Genomic DNA, 19,831 nt, shown 5'->3' on the forward strand with positions numbered 1-19,831 from the left:
ATCGTAAGGTTTTTATGCATTTACATGTCACATGTAATATCAAATACATATACTATGACCATGACCCCCCCCCCCCCATTCCCCCAAAAATACATCTTCAAAGTAGTTTTGTCTAGCTTTAAACTTTTTTATGAACATGTATTTACATTAAGTAAAGAAAAACCTTAATTATCGTTTTTTTTAGTTAATTTCCTAGTACATTTGTACTAACAAAAAATTCAGCTTTAATCTTAATTTGTTAAGGGTCCATTGTGAATTCAATAACGGTATTTTTAACAAGAGGCCCATGGGCCACATCGCTCACCTGAGGAACAATAGGTATGATAAAATCATAGTCATAATACAAACTATCTGAACAATGTACAATAATACTTGTAGATCCTGTATAAATAAAATCCATTTCCCCCCTGGATATTCTTATGTTTATAATCATTAGTCCCTTTCCTAACAGGATGATTTTATAGTCATATCATATGTTGAGTATTGCAGTTCTCAAAAAGATCTTTAACAATTGTTTATATGTGGTATATACCGTATTTGGAATATAAACCAACATCAAACTCTGAACCTTCTTGCGAGGCCGAAGTATTGTCCTGGGGCCAAAGTCTTTAAAACAATTATAAAGAATCATCTGGCTGATTAGTTTCTGAGAAGAAGATTTTTAAAGATTTACTCTATGTTCCTATGTTTAACTTCGACCCCCCCCCCTTGTGGCCCCACCCTACCCTTTGGGGTCATGATTTTCACAACTTTGAATCTACACTACCTGAGGATGCTTCCACACAAGTTTCAGCTTTCCTGGCTGATTAGTTTCTGAGAAGAAGATTTTTAAATATTTACTCTATGTGTTCCTATGTTAAACTTCAACCCCCCAATTGCTTTCAGCTCAGGTGAGCTAAAAAGGAAAGTCTTGCTGAATATGGTATTGTATGTAGTTTTCAGTGCAAAATTTTTTTCAAATTAAGTAAATGATGAACTAAATTCCGTACAACTATTACATATTTTAACAAAATTTTATTGGGAATTTTTTTTTTTACAGCATATTGTATTTACCAGTACCTGGTACATGCCAAGATTGGCAATACTAGTACATCTAGATATTCTTTACATTAAAAAAATATTTTCCCTGATTAAAAAAAAAAAAAAAGAACTGCACCATAATTTTCTCTTGAGATTTTAACAATATATGAACCATATAAAATGGATCACAGATACAATACATGTATTATAAACATTGTCACAGCAATAAAATTTCAGTAATTCTAGCACTGAGAAGACTGGTCTCCCAAGTTTGTACTTTCAACATTTGGAATGTAACGATAACACAGCTTTCGATGACTTTTTACTTGGCACGACAACTGACTTGCCCTTCCACCTTGTCAAGAGTACATTTTGTTCACCTTCTGTTCAATATTTGCCAGTTTTTATAACAAGGACACACATTTTGTAAGAATCAGAATCCACCCATCACTGATTTGATGACATCACTGCAAAAACATACATTAATCATCGTCTCAGCACCGTCTTTATACTCGTCCTCCTCATCATCTCACAATACCGGTAATAAACCTATCTCGTTCTATCATCTAAATCAATCCTCAGTTCATCCTCATCACCTCAGTCATCCTCGTTCTCATCGCCTCATTCATCGTTGTTCTAATCACTCAGTCATCTTCATCAGAACTTAAATCATCGTCATCCTCCCCATAGAAAGACTTGGGAGAACACAGCCAGTTCAGGAGAAGAATGAGAATAAACACTGTCAGACCATACAGAGCTGTGAACAGGTGGTTCGTCTTGTGGTGCAGGGAAAATCCTATGTACCTGGGTTTGAAAGAACATAAAAATAAACAGGCATGCTGAATTGCTTTGGGTTTTGTTTGGATTAAAGACATTAATATGACATGGCTTGTGAACATAAACATCTGTATACCAAATAAATGAAAAAGAGTTTCAAAATGCTCACACGTTTTACTATGCAAAAACTAAGTAAAGTTGGAATGGAAAGAGGCAAAATGATGCATGTACAGAATATGTTAATTTAAAGACATTCACATGAAGATGTGATTAAAATTACTATATTATGTATTGAGTGTTTAGGCCTACATAAATTCTGAAAAGCATCCAATTTACATTACGTTAAAAATCAAACTGGATACATATATTTGCATGTATATACATGTACATTACAAAGCAATGCAAAGCAATGAAATTTAGTTTCATTATGCTATATGATAAACATGTATTTCTTTTGCAAATGGTCAGTTGGAATGGAAAGAGGGACAAAGAAAATGTCAACAAACAGTAAAATATGTTTTTGTTTAGCAAAGGAATTGACAATGACCATCTGCTCTACATATGAAATAAGATTAATGGGTATTTAATACAGGCTCAATTTTATAAAAAAAGAATAAACAAATAACCAACCCTAGACTACAGGTGACAATGACATCATTTACTCCATCGTTGTCGAAGTCTCCCACAGTGAGGGGGGCTGAAGGGGAGCAGGGGAGGGAGTGTTCAGCCAGGAGGTTCCCGTTGACCAGGTCCACCAACACAAACTCGGAGAAACCACTCAGGGCAGCCACATTCTGTACAGAGGTACATTACTACATGTAGAATGTAACACAATCTTCAAGGAGCAAATTGTCTCCCTTGGCATCAAACAAAAAAATTATCATTTTATAAAAGACTGCGAATGCTAACACCTGTTTCCCGCCTACATTTTACATTAAAAAATATAACTGTCAGATATTCAAAAACAAAGTTATCTACTAAAAAAAGTATAATCAATTCCTTGTTGATTCCTATTGAAATAAAATTTGTAGTCAAATAATTATTTTTTAAATTTTCTTTAATGAAATCAATCTTTATGAGTAAGGAAAATATTTTTTAGCGGCCGATATGTGCATAAAAACACATGCTTATGTTAAATATTAAAGTAAATTTTCATTTCAATTCATATTCGTAATTAATTTTTGAAACATTACGATGCAAAATGCATTTTTTGGAATGTATTTGTCCCCCCCCAGTGAAACAACAAACCCTTTGTTTCACTGGGGATAAAGATATTTTATGAGATTATGAAATGACCTAATTTAACCCAAAATCCAAACTTCTCTCGCTTTGTTTGACCAAACATTTATATCTTATGAAAATATACACAAATGTTTACATTATTTAAAAAAAATAAATTTAACTACACAATTATCAAAAAATGACTTTTTTGTTAGGCGGCTAGGCAAAGCTATCATTCGCAGTTCTTCGTTTTCATATGGGATTAAAACAATCTTCTACTCCTATTCACAGGAGGAGCAAATTGTCTCCCTTTAAAAAAAAGAAAAAGAAAATCATTTTACATTGGATCAGCAATAAATGTAATAGAGTGTGTGTACCTGTTGACCGTACACAGGTATAGACATCAACACACGACTGGGCCAGAACTCCTCCACAAATCTCTGGTAAGCCGCTGGATCAGCCTCTTTGTTCTTCTTTCTATCTATGGCTGCTCTTGCCCAATTAGCTGGAGTAGCTATCTACAAAGGTATAAATAACACTTTTGATATTACGGGGGAATCTCCATAACTTGAACTTCAGGGCACCATGATTAAACTTTTGATATTAAATTGTACTACAATATAACCATATCCCCAAGAAAACAAATCCAAACCAAAATTCTAAATTGATTTTTCCACAAACTATATTGTACAAGAAATCACTTGGACTGTACTTATACACAACATACAAGTTGACAATGCTATTATCAGATTATATAAATTATACCAATTTGTGCTTCTGAATTTTTTGTCCATCCTCCCTAATCCCTATTTATATTTTGATGGTATATTTAACTACAGTACCTGCCAATTAGCGTTTCCATCTCTGTTCCAAGACGACACTCGTCCTACCCCTCCGAAAGTGATGATGTCATGTTTGTGTGCAAACTTGGGAAGATGATGACCCATGAAATATCTTATCAGTCCTGTTTTCCTTGCAACACTGAAGAGGTCAAACAAATATACCAGTATTTCATAGAACTGAACTAGTCTTACATGTAAGTCCAATTTTTTCATATTCATGAAAAAAAAATTCTTATGTTCATCTTGAACATGAAACTTTTATATTAATTTCTGTTCTTACACAAGCTTTACCTCTTAATAATGATTGGCGGGAGTTTCTTTAAGTTGTCTTCATCATAGGCCCAAGACGACGTGAAAAATAAACGGGTAATCCGACAGATTGGCAGCTGCTCTATCCGCTCCTTCACAGGATTAATCCGCCAGATCTCGATGTAACAGGGACCGTAGTCATCCTGCAGACCCCAGAGAACTTGTTCTATTTCTCCGTCAGAATCAATGTCAACGTACACCCCCCCATCTCCTGGCAGATGGAGCTCTGTGATTGGTTGACCGTTCAAAAGGTTCAGAACCTCTATACCATTGTGTGTGTGGATGACAACAGCGTTCGGATTTTCCACATGTTCATGGTTGCTGTGAGGTCTGTGTCCACCGTAGGCGTAGCCAATAATATGGTCTGGGGTCAGGGCCATTCCTGAGGAGGTGGAGGAGGAGGAAGATGAGTATTTTTCACCTCCTTCTTCAGTCTTCCTAAATCTTCCTAGAGTCAGCTTCGTATCATCGAGATTTACCCAAAGATGAGGCTACAAAAGGGAATGTCATTTATTTTAGTTAAAAATTCAGATGAAATCAATGTAGCAAAGCACAAGTCAATATAACTTTTGTGAAGAATCTTTTGTCATAATAGATTCTTAAAAGCTATGTATGTGTAGTTCCATTTTAGAATGCAGGGATTATGACTATGTTTGTGGCATTTCCATCTAGAATTTTGTTGTGGTAAACTGGTAATTGTTTTGTCTTAACCGCGGTAATTCAATCTTAATCAAGGGAGACCTAGATCTAACAAACAATGAACCTTTTATGGCCGTTTCATCTTCAAATAAAAGTGTGGGTCTTAAGGATACAAGTTCATAAAAGCAAAATCTGAATTTGGCAACTCCCAAACATAAGTGAAGGACTCTTGATAGGAGGTAAAACATTTGAAGTTTTACTGGTACATTTTTATTAGTCATACATGTACTTACTGTGAACTCACTGAATTCCTTTTTGTACATGGTCCAGGGGGCCTCTCCAACATGGAGTCTGTGTCTTTTTAAGGCCAACTTCCAATGATGGTCACCATGGATATCCTTAAAAGGAAAAACCACTGAAACTCTTATATACTAGTAATTGGGTTCAAAATGATAATTGACCTTTGCTAATCTGGACATGTTCAAAAGAAAATCTTTTATTTAATGAGAGAGTGAAAAATCTTTCTTATAAGCTTAAGACCAGTAACAAACTTCACACTTTAGGAAAAATTTCATAAAACCAAAAAATAGATACATTTACATGTACGGTAATGAACAAACTTTGAAGAAGTTTGAAATTAATGTAAAAACTGGTATGAGTTTACTCAAAGTTTATTTGTACTTGAAATATACATTGTAATTTAAAACTGCCTTATTTAAAAGGCAATGCAAATAATGACTAAAAGAGGGCAGCAATCTTACTTATACTATCCTACATGCACTTTAATAACATACCTTGATGTTTGTGGCTATTTCTCCGAAGTCACCCGGTAAGTGGTGCCACCTACTCGTCCCATCCAGAGCACTGACCGCGAAGGAGCTGAAGTGGGTCAGCCTGTTATCATCTGTCGAGTTTTCCTGCTTCTCCTCAGTCTTATTCACGCTACTGTAAAAATGTTTTTAGAATTTAGTACTACTCAGCTGAATGTCAAAGAGATAATAATTCTACCTGTCATTAATTCAAATTCTCTAAATTAGATTAGATTGATCAGAAGAGTGCTGGATAAATGATATTGTATGCTAGAGTACACAGGTTCAAACCCCAGTAGAGGCAATTTCTGTCTTCTTTATAGGTATACATGTCTCTCAGTCCTTACTGTTTTATTGTGGTGGTGGTGTCTGGGGGAGTGTGGGCAAGGTGTGTGAAGCTTCCCCCGACAATGACCATGCCCTGGTCCTTCTTCTTGACGTTGTGGGGGGTAATCAGGATCCCCATTGCCTTCACTGTATACGTCTCCCTCACATGACTGACGTCCATCAGTCTCTTGTGCCAAAGTAGCTCCAGGTTGTGATCGTAGCACAAGACTTGCCAGTCATCTGTCGCTACTACCACAATCTAAGGGGAAACAAGAGGCCCATGGGCCACATCGCTCACCTGAGGAACAATAGGTATGATAAAATCAGCTTAATGGAGTCATAATACAAACTATCTGGACAATGTACAATAATACATGTTGATCCTGTATAAATAAAATCCATTTTCCCCTGGATATTTTTATGTTTATAATCATAAGTCCCTTTTCTAACAGGACGATTTTATAGTCATATCATATGTTGAGTATTGCAGTTCTCAAAAAGATCCTTAACAATTCTTTATATATGGGATATAAACGTACATAAACTCTGAACCTTCTTGTGAGGCCAAAGAATTGTCCTGGGGCCAAAGTCTTAACAATTATAAAGAATCATCTGGCTGATTAGTTTCTGAGAAGAAGATTTTTAAAGATTTACCATATATATTCCTTTGTTAAACTTTGACCCCCCATTGTGGCCCCATCCTACCCCTGGGGATCATGATTTTCACAACTATGAATTTATACTAACTGAGGATGCTTCCACACAAGTTTCAGCTTTCCTGGCTGATTAGTTTCTGAAAGGAAGATTTTTAAAGATTTACTTTATATATTCCTATGTTAAAATTCGACACCCCATTGTGGCCCCACCCTACCCCCGGGGGTCATGATTTTCACAACTTTGAATCTACACTACCTGAGGATGCTTCCACATAAGTTTCAGCTTTACTGGCTGATTAGGTTTTGAGAGGAAGATTTTTAAAGATTTACTCTATATATTCCTATGTAAAACTTCGATCCCCCATTGTGGCCCCACCCTGCCCCCGGGGGTCATGATTTTCACAACTTTGAATCTACACTACCTGAGGATGCTTTCACACAGGTTTCAGCTTTCCTGGCTGATTAGTTTCTGAAAGGAAGATTTTTAAAGATTTACTCTATATATTCCTATGTAAAACTTCGACCACCCATTGTGGCCCCACCCTACCCCCGGGGATCATGATTTTCACAACTTTGAATCTACACTACCTGAGGATGCTTTCACACAAGTTTCAGCTTTCCTGGCTGATTAGTTTCTGAAGGGAAGATTTTTAAAGATTTACTCTATATATTCCTATGTAAAACTTCGATCCCCCATTGTGGCCCCACCCTACCCCCGGGGATCATGATTTTCACAACTTTGAATCTACACTTCCTAAGGATGCTTTCACACAAGTTTCAGCTTCCCTGGCTGATTAGTTTCTGAGAAGAAGATTTTTAAAGATTTACTCTATATATTCCTATGTAAAACTTCGACACCCCATTGTGGCCCCACCCTACCCCCGGGGGTCATGATTTTCACAACTTTGTATGTACACTACCTGAGGATGCTTTCACACAAGTTTCAGTTTTCCTTGCTGATTAGTTTCTGAGAAGAAGATTTTTAAAGATTTACTCTATATATTCCTATGTTAAACTTCGACCCCCCATTGTGGCCCCACCCTACCCCCAGGGGGTCATGATTTTCACAAATTAGAATTTACACTACCTGAGGATGCTTCCACACAAGTTTCAGCTTTCCTGGTCTTATGGTTCATGAGAAGAAGATTTTTAAAGATTTACTCTGTATATTCCTATGTAAAACTTCGACCCCCCATTGTGGCCCCATCCTACCCCCGGGGGTCATGATTTTCACAACTTTGAATCTACACTACCTAAGGATGCTTCCATACAAGTTTCAGCTTTACTGGTCTTATGGTTCATGAGAAGAAGATTTTTAAAGATTTACTCTATATATTCCTATGTTAAATTTCGACCCTCCATTGTGGCCCCACCCTACCCCCGGGGGTCATGATTTTCACAAATTAGAATCTACACTACCTGAGGATGCTTCCACACAAGTTTCAGCTTTCCTGGTCTTATGGTTCATGAGAAGAAGATTTTCAAATATTTACTCTGTATATTCCTATATAAAACTTCGACCCCCCATTGTGGCCCTACCCTACCCCCGGGGGTCATGATTTTCACAAATTAGAATCTACACTACCTGGTGATGCTTCCACACAAGTTTCAGCTTTCCTGGTCTTATGGTTCATGAGAAGAAGATTTTTGAAAATTTCTCGAAAATTTTCATAAATTCCTAATTATCTCCCTTTGCAAAAGGGCGTGATCCTTAATTTTCACAAATTTAAATCCCCTTAGGCTAAGGATGCTTTGTGCCAAGTTTGGTTGAAATTGGCCCAGTGGTTCTTGAGAAGATGTTGAAAATGTGAAAAGTTTACAGACAGACGGACAGACGGACAGACGGACAGACAGACAGACAGACAGACGGACGACAGACAAAATGTGATCAGAATAGCTCACTTGAGCTTTCAGCTCGGTGAGCTAAAAACCCAAACAATCTAATCAAAATTAGATCTTTGATCTGCTCCTAATAGATTGCTTCAAAAAGATCTTTAAGTAGTGATCTATTAGAAACAGATCAAAGATCTAATTTATTTCAATATTAGATTGAAAAATTAAGTTCTGTACTTCTCTTGTTAGAAAGATCATCTCTTTGAGTTTTAAAATCATACAGTACTTAGTGAAATTGAAGCACAAGGTCACTGTCATAATGAATTTATTATACAGGTATCTTCATTGTGTAATAGGGGTTTCAACTACCCTGCTATTTCATTGCTGAACCTCCAAATTTAAATCAATGTTGATGAATAATAGGCCATGAATTTGATTTGTCTTTTTTTTGTACAGAATTCAAATTGTCAATCATTGAAAAAAAAATATATAGTACCCCTTTTACTTTGATTTACTTCGGCAAAGGGGGATTTTGGATGAAACATTTAAAAGCTGATGCTCTGACCTGTTTTCGTATTTGCATCATAGAACTGTAAGGAACAGTGAACCCTGTTTCCATAGCAACTGGTCGACTGATCTCGGACACATTTATTGGTAGGACAGCTCGCTGCTTCACAACAACATGGGGAAGGGTGTCATCATCATCATCAGCTGCTCGCTCAGGAAGAGCCAGAACATTCAACCTATTTATACAAATACATATTCAATCTTTTATTTGTTAGATTTTGAAATGCAGTAGATTTATTCTAACACTTTTCAGTATGATATAATTGTATACTCCTATTTGAAAATCTTTTCATTGAGAAGGGGTTTTTATCTTTAATAATTTGAAAAACTGCATCAACTTGTAAAAGTCTGATTTAATCACAGTTTAGAATCAAAACACACTTTCAGTAACTTAGAACTCCATGTCATCAAACTACCTCAAAAGCAATTTATAATCATGAAGTTGGTGCACCCTTAGCCAGACATACATTTTTGCACAATTTCTACAAATATATCTGTATAAAGACTTCCTTCATATAACTAGATGGAATGTTTATTCATAATATTAAGGACGTTGGATCCTGCGATCAAAAGTCTCTAAGTTTTTTTCTAAAGTATTTTTTAAATATCTACACACATATCTAAACCAAAATTGAAAACAAAATGTTGGGGTCTATATGCTCCTTTCGGTGCTACGGTGTATTTAATATGACCTTTCTGCACTGAGAATGCAAATTGCACATAAATCGCTTTTACCTCTGTAGTTTTTTATCGAAATGAACCATGGTATCAAATACAAATTTACATTATCAAGAATTAATAAAATTAAAATTATCATAATGAAAAAGTTTGCAATTTTTTCACCTTATTGGTATTTTGACCTTTTTGCACTGAAAAAATACTATTTTTATTCATAAACGATTGAACATGCAGTTAAATAATTTAAAAGTCTCAAACTTTCTCTCAAATTATGACAGACTTGTCAAAAGAAACTTAAATATTTAGAAAATAAAACCAAAAGTGTAAATTTTGAGATATGGCATGAAATTAGCTAATTTTAGGGGAAAATTGGAGTTGATTTTTTCTTTACTTTTATGAAATATCACTTAAACATGCCAATATATGTCGATAGAAATATTGAAATATTGTTAAAATATGTTCTTTGAAACAATACGAAGATATCCCAATGCATAAACTATCTGAAAATTTGGTCTGCACGGAAAATAAGAAAGCTAAAATTACGGTACTCTAAAACAACTGAGTTATGAAAAATGTTCATTTTCTTCTTAAAAACCTTCCGCCACAAAATATAGTCCCTTACTACACTCTCTAAATATGGAATTTTTTCTTCACTATTTTATTTAATAGAGTTTATTTGACATTGTAAAAAAAGAATTTACAAGTAGAATTCATATAAGACACAGAATTTCCAGACTAGAGGTTACACAAAATGGCTACCCAAAATCAAAGGATCGAACCTCTTTAAGCAAACAACCCTCTATATACAATACCTAAGTGTTAGTTTGCTTACTTGAAGTCATGAGTGATTAACAAAATTTCATTGGTTCCATCCCCATCGAGGTCAGTTATTATTGGTGGAGGAAGACGATCATCAAGTGTTGGGTACAGTCTGCAAAATCAAGTAAAAATACATCATCATATATTTATATTACATAAAGTGTAATTTGTCAACTACTGTCTAGATACAAAAAAACACCATAATTAAAGTATGAAAAAATGGCAAGTAGAAGAAGGAAAACATAACTGTGGATTTGTCAAATTGTTGATATGCAGGTATTTTTTTTAACTCCATTTCATCTATAGCATCTCAAACACCTACTTGTTTTTATAATGATGAGGTTCGCTTCTCTTTCTCCATACTGGTTTCAGATCGTAAGAATCACTGGCTCGGAAAAGATAAGCAATGACACTGCATAACAATACAAATATGAAGTGATTGGTATTGATGGATTTAATCTTCTCCCAGAGGAAATCCATTGTATCAACTGTTATCTGTTTCTAAAATCTTCGCTGTGCCATGCGGTGGACAATCTGATATTCATGAATATATTTATATTAAATTTCTCACAACGTTAACCACATGTACGCATAGAAAATGTGAGCTGCTTGACACAAGGATGACAACCTCACGCCAAATGATAACTTGGCAGCAACGACATGTACCCTACTTTCGTTTTGTGACCGGCGATTTTCTTGAGTAATACCAGATTAATTCGATTAGATTCTTAACTCTTGTAAAAACCTACAATTCGGAATGATATTATCAGTACAGAAGTGATGATTTTAGTATGATCTATAGATTATTTGTAGGTAATATATGAATATCTAAAAATATAAAATTAAGAGGGTTTTATGTTTAACATTTTACGAACGATTTAACAAACTTTCAAGATGACAGCTTTCAATACAAAATAAGAAATAAAGAATTTAGAATTTTAAATAACTTAAAATAGTCAAATTATAGATATATAATTTGAGAGAGATGGACGACTTTGAAGACGATGAAGAAAATATGTGGGAAGGCAGGCACGATGTGGGCGATGTAAGTGTTAATTCAATGAGTTTTTTAAATTTTAAAATTTGTTGTGATCAATTTGTCACGTTGATATTCTATGAGCAGATGAAAAATATCTAGAACTGCGCATTTTCATTGACATCAGAAAATTTTGAGAAAATAATTGTGACATAAAAATCTCATTTAATTTGTAAATTAGTCAGCTTAGTAAATGGTAACAAAGGGAATCTCTCGAATTATAGTATCATATTGAATCCTTGGAGAGAAATCTTCATTGGCTTCATAAACAAAGTCAATTTACATGATAAAAGTGCACACACAGCATTGATGCATTACCTTTGTCATCATATGAAAAACGCATTGAAAACAACAAACACCCAGAAAATAAATGAAAAAAAATCTTAAGTTTGATCAATCTAATTAAAATCTTCCACGCGACATATCGAAAACCAGGGAGCGGATGGAAGTTCTAATTTTAATTAGATTGAAGTTTGATAATATATAAAAATCTGGATATCCTACCTCTTTATGTGAAATAGATGGAATGAAAAAAATATAAACTATTATAGTCACCAGATGAGGATGACGAAGATGAAGAAGAAAAAATGGCTGCCCAACAGGAATGTGTGGACCTGTTCTCCTCTAAGGATTACATCATGGAGCCAGGAGTGTTCGGCACACTGAAAAGGTAACAAAGCCGTTAACTGTGATCAATTTATTTGTTTCTGTTAATCATGATTATTTGAAATGATATCTTAACCAAACATGGATATTCATTTATGTTTCTCTAGATTTCTGCAAGCCGGTGGATCTCCAGAGAAAGTTGTGGAGATGTTGTCAGATAACTACACAGCAGTAGCCCAGACTGTGAATCTCTTGGCAGAGTGGCTCATCCAAGCAGGTAATGTCAGAGCCTATGTAAATAACCTGGCTTCTCCGCATTTTCCTTATACATGGACTTGTATCTATAAAGTCACTAAACAATTTATACTTCTAAAATTCAATTCTTATTCTTATGCATGAATTGATTGACTAAATGGATTAATGATGCATGCATAAAATTTCGTAGTGCACATCAAAATGTAAGACCGGGATTAAAAAGATATCAATACACATGGTATTACCGGTATATTTCAATGAATGGTATGTTGATTAGCATATGCATTGCTTATGTATGAATGTTTGTTCCAGGTGTGGACATTAAGATTGTACAGGAGATGGTAGAGAATCACTTAAAGTCAATGATTATGAAGCACTTTGACCCCAAAAAGGCTGATTCCATTTTCACTGATGAGGGAGAGGTAGGGCTTCATCAAAAGAAAAGAGAAACCATGCAACTAGTTATTAAGATAAAAAAGTAAATGCATTTTATAAATGCTAGAACTGAACACATGTTGTAAAATGTACTACATGCAGTACAACTCCTTAGAATCTTGAAGATAGTATCATAATGCTTTTTAGTCTGCCTAAAATCAGAGTTCACATTTATTTCCATTTTCTTATTGTTGCCATCACTCTGGCATTCATAGTATGGAATTAAGTGAGAAGAAAAATTCTGATATGACCAATAATCAGAGTATAGAAATAAAAGTAAAATTGAGGTCTGCATCTTGTCAGACTTGTTTGCTCTGCTTTTAAACTTAAAATACTGATAAACATGAACATGTTTGCATAAAAAAAGTGACAAAGATGAACAACAGTCAGGTGTCACTTTAAGGTGGAATAACACATCATCATTAAATGGCTGACCTAGCTCTGATCGAAACGACATTGCGTAGTATTAAAAGGATTTTGTCGACAACATGTACCTTAGTACATAGCCGAGTGGATAGGGCATTGGGGTTGTGATTCATACGTCCTGAGTTCGAATCCCACAGGGGCTTTTGTTTTAACTTACTGAATTGAATATTTCAGATATTCATTTTTTATCCCCAAACTGCAAATTTTTCGCTTATTTGACATATGTACATTATCATTATATCTTTCTTAATCTAATAACTTACTGTTAACTTTTTGGGTTTTTGAGTGACTTTTTTCAGGTGTGTTTTTTTCACCTAAGTTCAATTGTTTTTGTCCTGATCCTCTTAGACACCATCCTGGCTAGCTGAAATGATTGAGTTTCCCACCTGGAGAGAGCTGTTCTATAAGCTGGCAGAGGAGTATCCCGACTGTCTAATGCTTAACTTTACTGTCAAGGTAAATAGCATTCTTCTTATACATGTACATGTAAGACTTCTCCTTAGATACAATTTTAGGTTAGAAATTTTTTTTCGTTCAACATCTACAAAAGAAGAAAAAATTGTGCTTATCAAGCTTATGTTTAAGCACTAGCTGTCAGAGGAGGGAGATTACAGTCAAACAATTTTTTTAAAAGTTGCCATACTGTTGCTTTCATTATTTATAATTTCTGATGTAAGTGGAAAGTGTAACACCAGCATAATTGGCATTTAGAATAAAATGGGCTTTAAAAATGATATATATCTACTGTACATGTACATGGATTCAAGATAAAAGATTGGCAGTATCATTGTTTATTTTCTGCAGTTGATATCTGATGCTGGTTACCAAGGGGAGATAACCTCTGTCTCCACAGCTTGTCACCAAATTGAGGTATTCTCACGAGTTCTGAGAACCTCCGTCACAGGAATGTTAGAGGGAGGAGAGGAAATCATTACTAAAAATCTCCCAGAATTTACAGTGAGCCTAATCACACATTACAGTTTATAGCTTATATGGGTTTTTTTCTGCAGTCTGTTGCAATTTCAAAAAAAAAAATGAATATTCATCAACAGAACTTTTTTAAAAAAGATAGTAGGAAAAACATTTGGGTAATTAAACTTGAGGATTTGGTGTACCGGTACATCTACCTGTATAAGTGAGCAAAAAATTAATCTATCAAAAAAGTGTTTGTATTTACCGGTTCTACAAATGCATGTAATCTTTTATGACTTGACAAGTACCTCTAATTACATGTACCGGTACGTATGTAAGTTATTAGTCCATTTGATATGGAAACTTTACTCATTCATGAATGACATTGTTAATTTCAGAAAATGGTGTGTCACGGGGAGCACACTTACCTGTACAGCCAGGTCCTGATGCACATACTGGCTCAGGAGACGAAGGGTGGATCCAACATCAGAAGACTGTGCCAGGAACTACAGAAAAGTGCTCAAGCCAGGTCAGTACACAGTCCAGTGGACAGAGTTTTCATTGTACAGTATTTTGCAAAATATAGAGAAATTTAGAGTTTAAACTAAAAATGACTTATCATTCAATAGGAATAAGATTAAATGAGAGTTGTAAAAAATGATTCAGGATTTCTGAATCACAAGCAAAATTATGGTTTGGGGATACTTATGGTCTTTGAGAGGTATTTGATTATGTTGTTTGACTTCCAGGGAGATGGATGTTACCCCCATTACCCTGGCCCTCAGTGGGGCAGCAGCCTACCCCCGTGCCTGTCAGGCACTCTCCTCCATGCTGTCCAAGAATGCCCTCAATCCAGCAGACATCACTATTGTAAGTTATGTCTATCTACAGAGTAGAATGATCTTCTGTCTACTGCTTCATAGCATGATACAAAATTGTACAAATATATAATAAATATAATAAATAATTTTGTATACAATGTAGGATTAAACTTAATAAATGATGTTCCAGTATTGTGTGGATTTAGGAATACAGTAGAATTATGTATTAATTTTTGCAGTACCGTAATTAAATGATGACGTAATAATGAACATGGAAACATTTTCTTCTTTTCTCTTTTCTAGCTGTACAAGATGTACATGGAGATGAACCCACCTCCTGTGGATCTTATCAGAGTTCCAGCATTTTTAGGTAACTGCTTTTAGAAATAGAATTAACAAACCTTTTGCAAATGATGTCAAAGGGGGTAGGGGGTTGTATAAGAATCTAGCTGCTGGTCTGTAGCTCCCAGTCTGGAAAAATTTGGATTGACGCTACGGGTAAAAAAGTTGCAATTTATGGTGCTTAAAAACTTGTGCTAGTTTTGGACTGACTAACCTTATTTCCACACAAATTCTGTGGAAAAAATTAGTACTATTTAATTCTTCAAGCAATTTACTACTGATATCGTCACTTTACTTGCATTAGACTTTCAAACAAGCTAGCCTACCTCAGAAAAATGAAGTATGATAAATTCACGTCGAATTTGAGATTTCCATTTTTACATGTAAACAAACTGCACCACTTCACTTTATGGGGATGGTTATGGTATTTAATAGAATATCAGAGGCAAGTAAAGTAATGACATCAGTTGTAAATTGTCTGAAGAATTTAATGGTACGAAACATTTCCACAGAAATTGAGGGGAAATAAAGTTAATCAGACCAAAACTAGCAGAACATTTTGTGTGCTGTAATTTGCAACTTTTTTACAAGTAAGAAACTGTAGCTTCCAGGTCGTCTATCCAATTTTTTTTCAGACCAGGAGTTACAGACCTGCAGCCAATAAGAATCATTAAGTCCATCTGCCTTCTGACTATTCATCTATTGCAAATCTTTGCAAAAAAAACCATTGCAAGTTTCATCTTAATTCTAAAATTGCATATGATCTAAAGGTGCGTTATATGGCAAGCTCAAGATCAGTAGCAGAAAAAGTGTATAATTTGGTTCTGTGTAACTGGTTTTCAATTTTTTTGAATTTTTGTTTTTTTTTTTGGGGGGGGGGGGGTTAAGTTGTCCATTTTATGCCAATATTTCAAAACTTGTGAATTTAATATTGAAATGGAAAGTCACAGAACATGTTCTGTAGAGTGATGCTTTTTAGGTTTGTGGTTATTTTAATTCGGGATGAGGATTTTACAGAACAGGTAGATGCTTTAAAAACTGACTTAAATGGAGCAAAATTGTTTTTATATCATATGGCAAAAGATTTTATCCTTAATCTTATTAGTAGAAGTACCAGTAGATTTTACAGTACACATGGGAACATGTACGGTAATTAAATTGACAGAATTTACATGTGTGCTATAATTAGTGAACTTCTGTTCTGTCACCTGTTTTGATCTGCACTTTCTGCAGACATAACATAACTTTCTGTTATTTTACAGAGCTACTGATTGATGCCCTGTTCAAGCCTTCATCCAGAGTGAATCCTGACCACAAACCCAAGTATATTTTTGTCCTGTCCTACGCAGCCAGTGTCACTGAGGTGTTCAAAAAGGTAAGTCTGAGGTGGAGATAATTACACAATCTAATAAAAAGTGAATATTGCATCCACTCACCATAAAATTTTATATTTTACCTTTAAATGTGACTTGTATATTTATGTAATATAGTGATGGTACATGTACATGCAGCAGTAGGTAAAATGATCTAACTGTTATCACAGAGATAAAAATACCTCTGTACTGTATACAGGAAAGTATTTGCCCCTGTTTTATTTTGGCCCCTTTTGCCCTCATTGTCAGCGATCAAATCTAAGACTGGGCAAACACCAATGTCTCAAATTATCTCTCTTTAAACACAACTGTGTCTAGGCGAAATCAAGATGAGGCAGAACTGTTTACAAATGTAGAAGGGCAAAAATTACATGAGCGAAAATAACCCGGTATACAGTATTTATCTCAATATAAACTTCAGTTCAATGATGGCATTTAATTGAAGGTAATATGTGAAATTTTATTTTTATTAAAGGGTCAAAGGAAGAGTATAAACAAGGATGAGCTTAAGCCCACGACCCAGGCCTTGGAGCGAGTGCAGTCATTATGTGCCGAGAACAAAAGTTCGTCGGAACTCATCTCAGACATCAACACTCTCTTCCTCAACATCAAGTAGGCAGAATCCTCAAGCATGACTTTGACATTTACTCTGTTACTGAACAGATATTGATAATCTGTTAATCCAATTTTTTAACACCCCCCCTCCAAAAAAATTTATAGGACAGAAAAACAGAGTACTTGTACTTTTAATTTGCCCTTCCCTGAGTAAAAAGAAAAAAAAATATAAGTCCTGCAGTGATTTCTTAATTAGCTTGTTTTAAAAAACTTACATTACATAGAATGAGCTTATCTTAATATTTTTTCTCCTAACTTCACAGATTTCCTGTGATTGCCTATGGAGTGTTGAGATGGGTGGATTACACTGTGTCTGATGCGAGCTATTTCAAACTGAACACTGACCACACTCCATTACACTTGGTTCTCATTGATGAAGTAGGTTTCATGTATAGTAGTACAAATATTTACAGCATTGACCTTTTAATTACATGTACATTTACCAGCAATATGTACATGCATTCATGATGTGACTTTAAGAGAACTTGATAACAGAAATTTTGAAATAATGAGTCTTGCTTCTTAAGATATTCCTTTATTGTCTGCCAATGTGTGCACGTGGTCAATACTTTTATCCAGGTGATTTATCTGTATTTTTAATGAACTAAACCTTGATAACTGTTGATAATTCTGTTCTTTCACAGATTGTTACAAACCATGTTCTGCTTCACCAGCAAGCTTTAGATCTGTTCATCAGGGTATTTGAATCATCCTTTGAGGACTTAGAGGTCCTCTTCAGGGTAATGTTATTACGTTTTATTAGATGCAAATTTTTCTCTAACGAAAAGGAAATTTAATTTAACAAACTGGAGTTCAAATCCGATAATTTATGCCACACTTTCATTGAATGTTAATTATGCTGAAAAAATTATTTTCAGGTATTTATCTCAATTTTTTCAATTTAAACATTAAACATTGTAGCTGGAGCTTAAAAAGTCGGTCCTTGATCGGATGGTGCATCTGTTCAGCAGAGGCTTTGTTATCCCTGTTGTGACTTACATCAAAAACTGTCTCGACAAACAGGACACAGATATTTCACTCATCAGACATTTCGTTACTGAGGTATTCACTCTCAACATTTGCATTCTGAATATTTATTTGTTTCTGAAGTTACATGTAAAAGGAGGGACATTTTGTATATTATTAGGGCTTTTTTCAGTTCAGCGAGAAACTTAAATACTGTACAAGCATTTTATTGATTATCTATGCAGGTTCTCGACATCATCGCCCCTCCTTACACTCCAGAGTTTGGGCAGCTGTTTCTTCCCTTGATCGAGTGTAAAGACATCACAGATTCAATACGATCGGATGATGGAAGTGACCCTGTCTCAGAGTTCATACGTAAGAATTTCATATACTTGTACCTGTATTAAAATGTAAATGGCATTATATATCATTTACATTTACATGTACATACATACATACATGTATACATAGTAGACATTTACTTTAACGGGGGGGTGGGGGGTGGGGGGGGGGGGGGGGGTGGGGGTAAGTTACATAGCATATTAAAATACTTTTAGGAGAAATGTTTCTCCATAAATAATTTGTTTTAATGTTTACACAATTCAATAATGATTATATTTGTTCATTACAGTATGGTGTATGTTTTAAAATTGATTTCAGAAAAACCACTTTTAATAATGTTATTTCTTTAGATTGTATGATTTTCTCTTTTCAGTGCATTGCAAGGCATGAGAATCCCTCCAGTGTCATGAAGTCTGATTAACATTGAGTGTGGTAAACGACAGAACTTTCTCCTGGGCCCCTGCCCCAGTTCCACTAAAGGGAACCCATGACACACTGTCTGGAATACATAAACTTTGATAGTTTAAATGCTGAGTAAAAGAGCATTTAATGTGCAAGCCATAAAGATTCCTTTCCAGGGCGATGTTGTGTTCATTCAGAAAGGATTGGCCGAGCTGTTAAATATTCATTTATTAACTTGTTTTAAATTGTGAAATGTTCAAATACAATATTAGTTACACATACATGTACATATGCTTATGTGTAATTTACTTGTAAATGAATTTATGATTATTGCATGGAATAAATGCAGCCAAATATTTTTCTTTGTCTTTTTGCTCGAAAAAGTATCAAAAGCTTTGAAGCTGTCATTAATTCTCCATTACTATGATATAACAAACTGATGTAGCAGTGTCATATTTTCTTATCCTTAAAAAGATTCAGATTGGTTTGGATGCCTGTCACTTGTGTTCCTGCAAAAATGTCTGATAAGTTCTTACATGATCATACTGAAATCCAAAGTTGAGACAGACATGATTAAACACATACATGTACATGTAGGTCTATTCATATTAATAATTCATTAATTATCTTAGTTTCATTGCTAATATGTGAGCATTACTATGATACAGCACAAGATCAAACCAATACATATACCGGGTATTCTGTTTAACATGAAATTATATCTGGGAGGTATTTACACAACATAATTTTTTAGCTCACCGAAACAAAGTCGGAAGGAGCTTATGCTATACCCCAGGCGTTAG

General features: G+C 34.8%; 2 protein-coding genes across 3 annotated transcripts; one reads left to right on the forward strand and one right to left on the reverse strand.

Annotated features, from left to right (window-relative positions):
• Positions 1-994: 994 nt before the first annotated feature.
• Positions 995-11,198, reverse strand: LOC105328626 (uncharacterized). 2 transcript variants are annotated; one of them, XM_011429577.4, is made up of 11 exons: positions 10,820-11,198; positions 10,511-10,609; positions 8,999-9,176; positions 5,965-6,203; positions 5,603-5,750; positions 5,102-5,206; positions 4,152-4,660; positions 3,861-3,999; positions 3,396-3,536; positions 2,428-2,591; positions 995-1,824 (listed from the first exon to the last, which is right to left on the reverse strand). In XM_011429577.4, the coding sequence occupies exons 1-11, from the start codon at positions 10,975-10,977 to the stop codon at positions 1,665-1,667; spliced, it is 2,040 nt and encodes a 679-aa protein (XP_011427879.3). In that variant the 5' UTR covers positions 10,978-11,198; the 3' UTR covers positions 995-1,664. The 2 variants fall into 2 exon arrangements, with proteins under 2 accessions (XP_011427879.3, XP_011427878.3); XM_011429576.4 differs by having other exon boundaries at positions 5,603-5,753.
• A 169-nt stretch (positions 11,199-11,367) lies between these two features.
• LOC105328627 (negative elongation factor D) lies at positions 11,368-19,386 on the forward strand. The gene is made up of 16 exons (XM_034481919.2): positions 11,368-11,542; positions 12,085-12,203; positions 12,307-12,416; positions 12,707-12,816; positions 13,604-13,711; positions 14,060-14,212; positions 14,566-14,696; positions 14,917-15,037; positions 15,292-15,358; positions 16,593-16,705; positions 17,179-17,315; positions 17,582-17,696; positions 17,963-18,058; positions 18,240-18,380; positions 18,530-18,659; positions 19,000-19,386. Exons 1-16 carry the CDS (start codon positions 11,483-11,485, stop codon positions 19,014-19,016), a joined length of 1,728 nt encoding a protein of 575 aa, XP_034337810.2. The 5' UTR covers positions 11,368-11,482; the 3' UTR covers positions 19,017-19,386.
• The last annotated feature ends 445 nt before the right edge of the window (positions 19,387-19,831 follow it).

The sequence above is a fragment of the Magallana gigas genome, chromosome 3, assembly GCF_963853765.1.
Source record: "Magallana gigas chromosome 3, xbMagGiga1.1, whole genome shotgun sequence".
Lineage (NCBI taxonomy): Eukaryota > Metazoa > Mollusca > Bivalvia > Ostreida > Ostreidae > Magallana > Magallana gigas.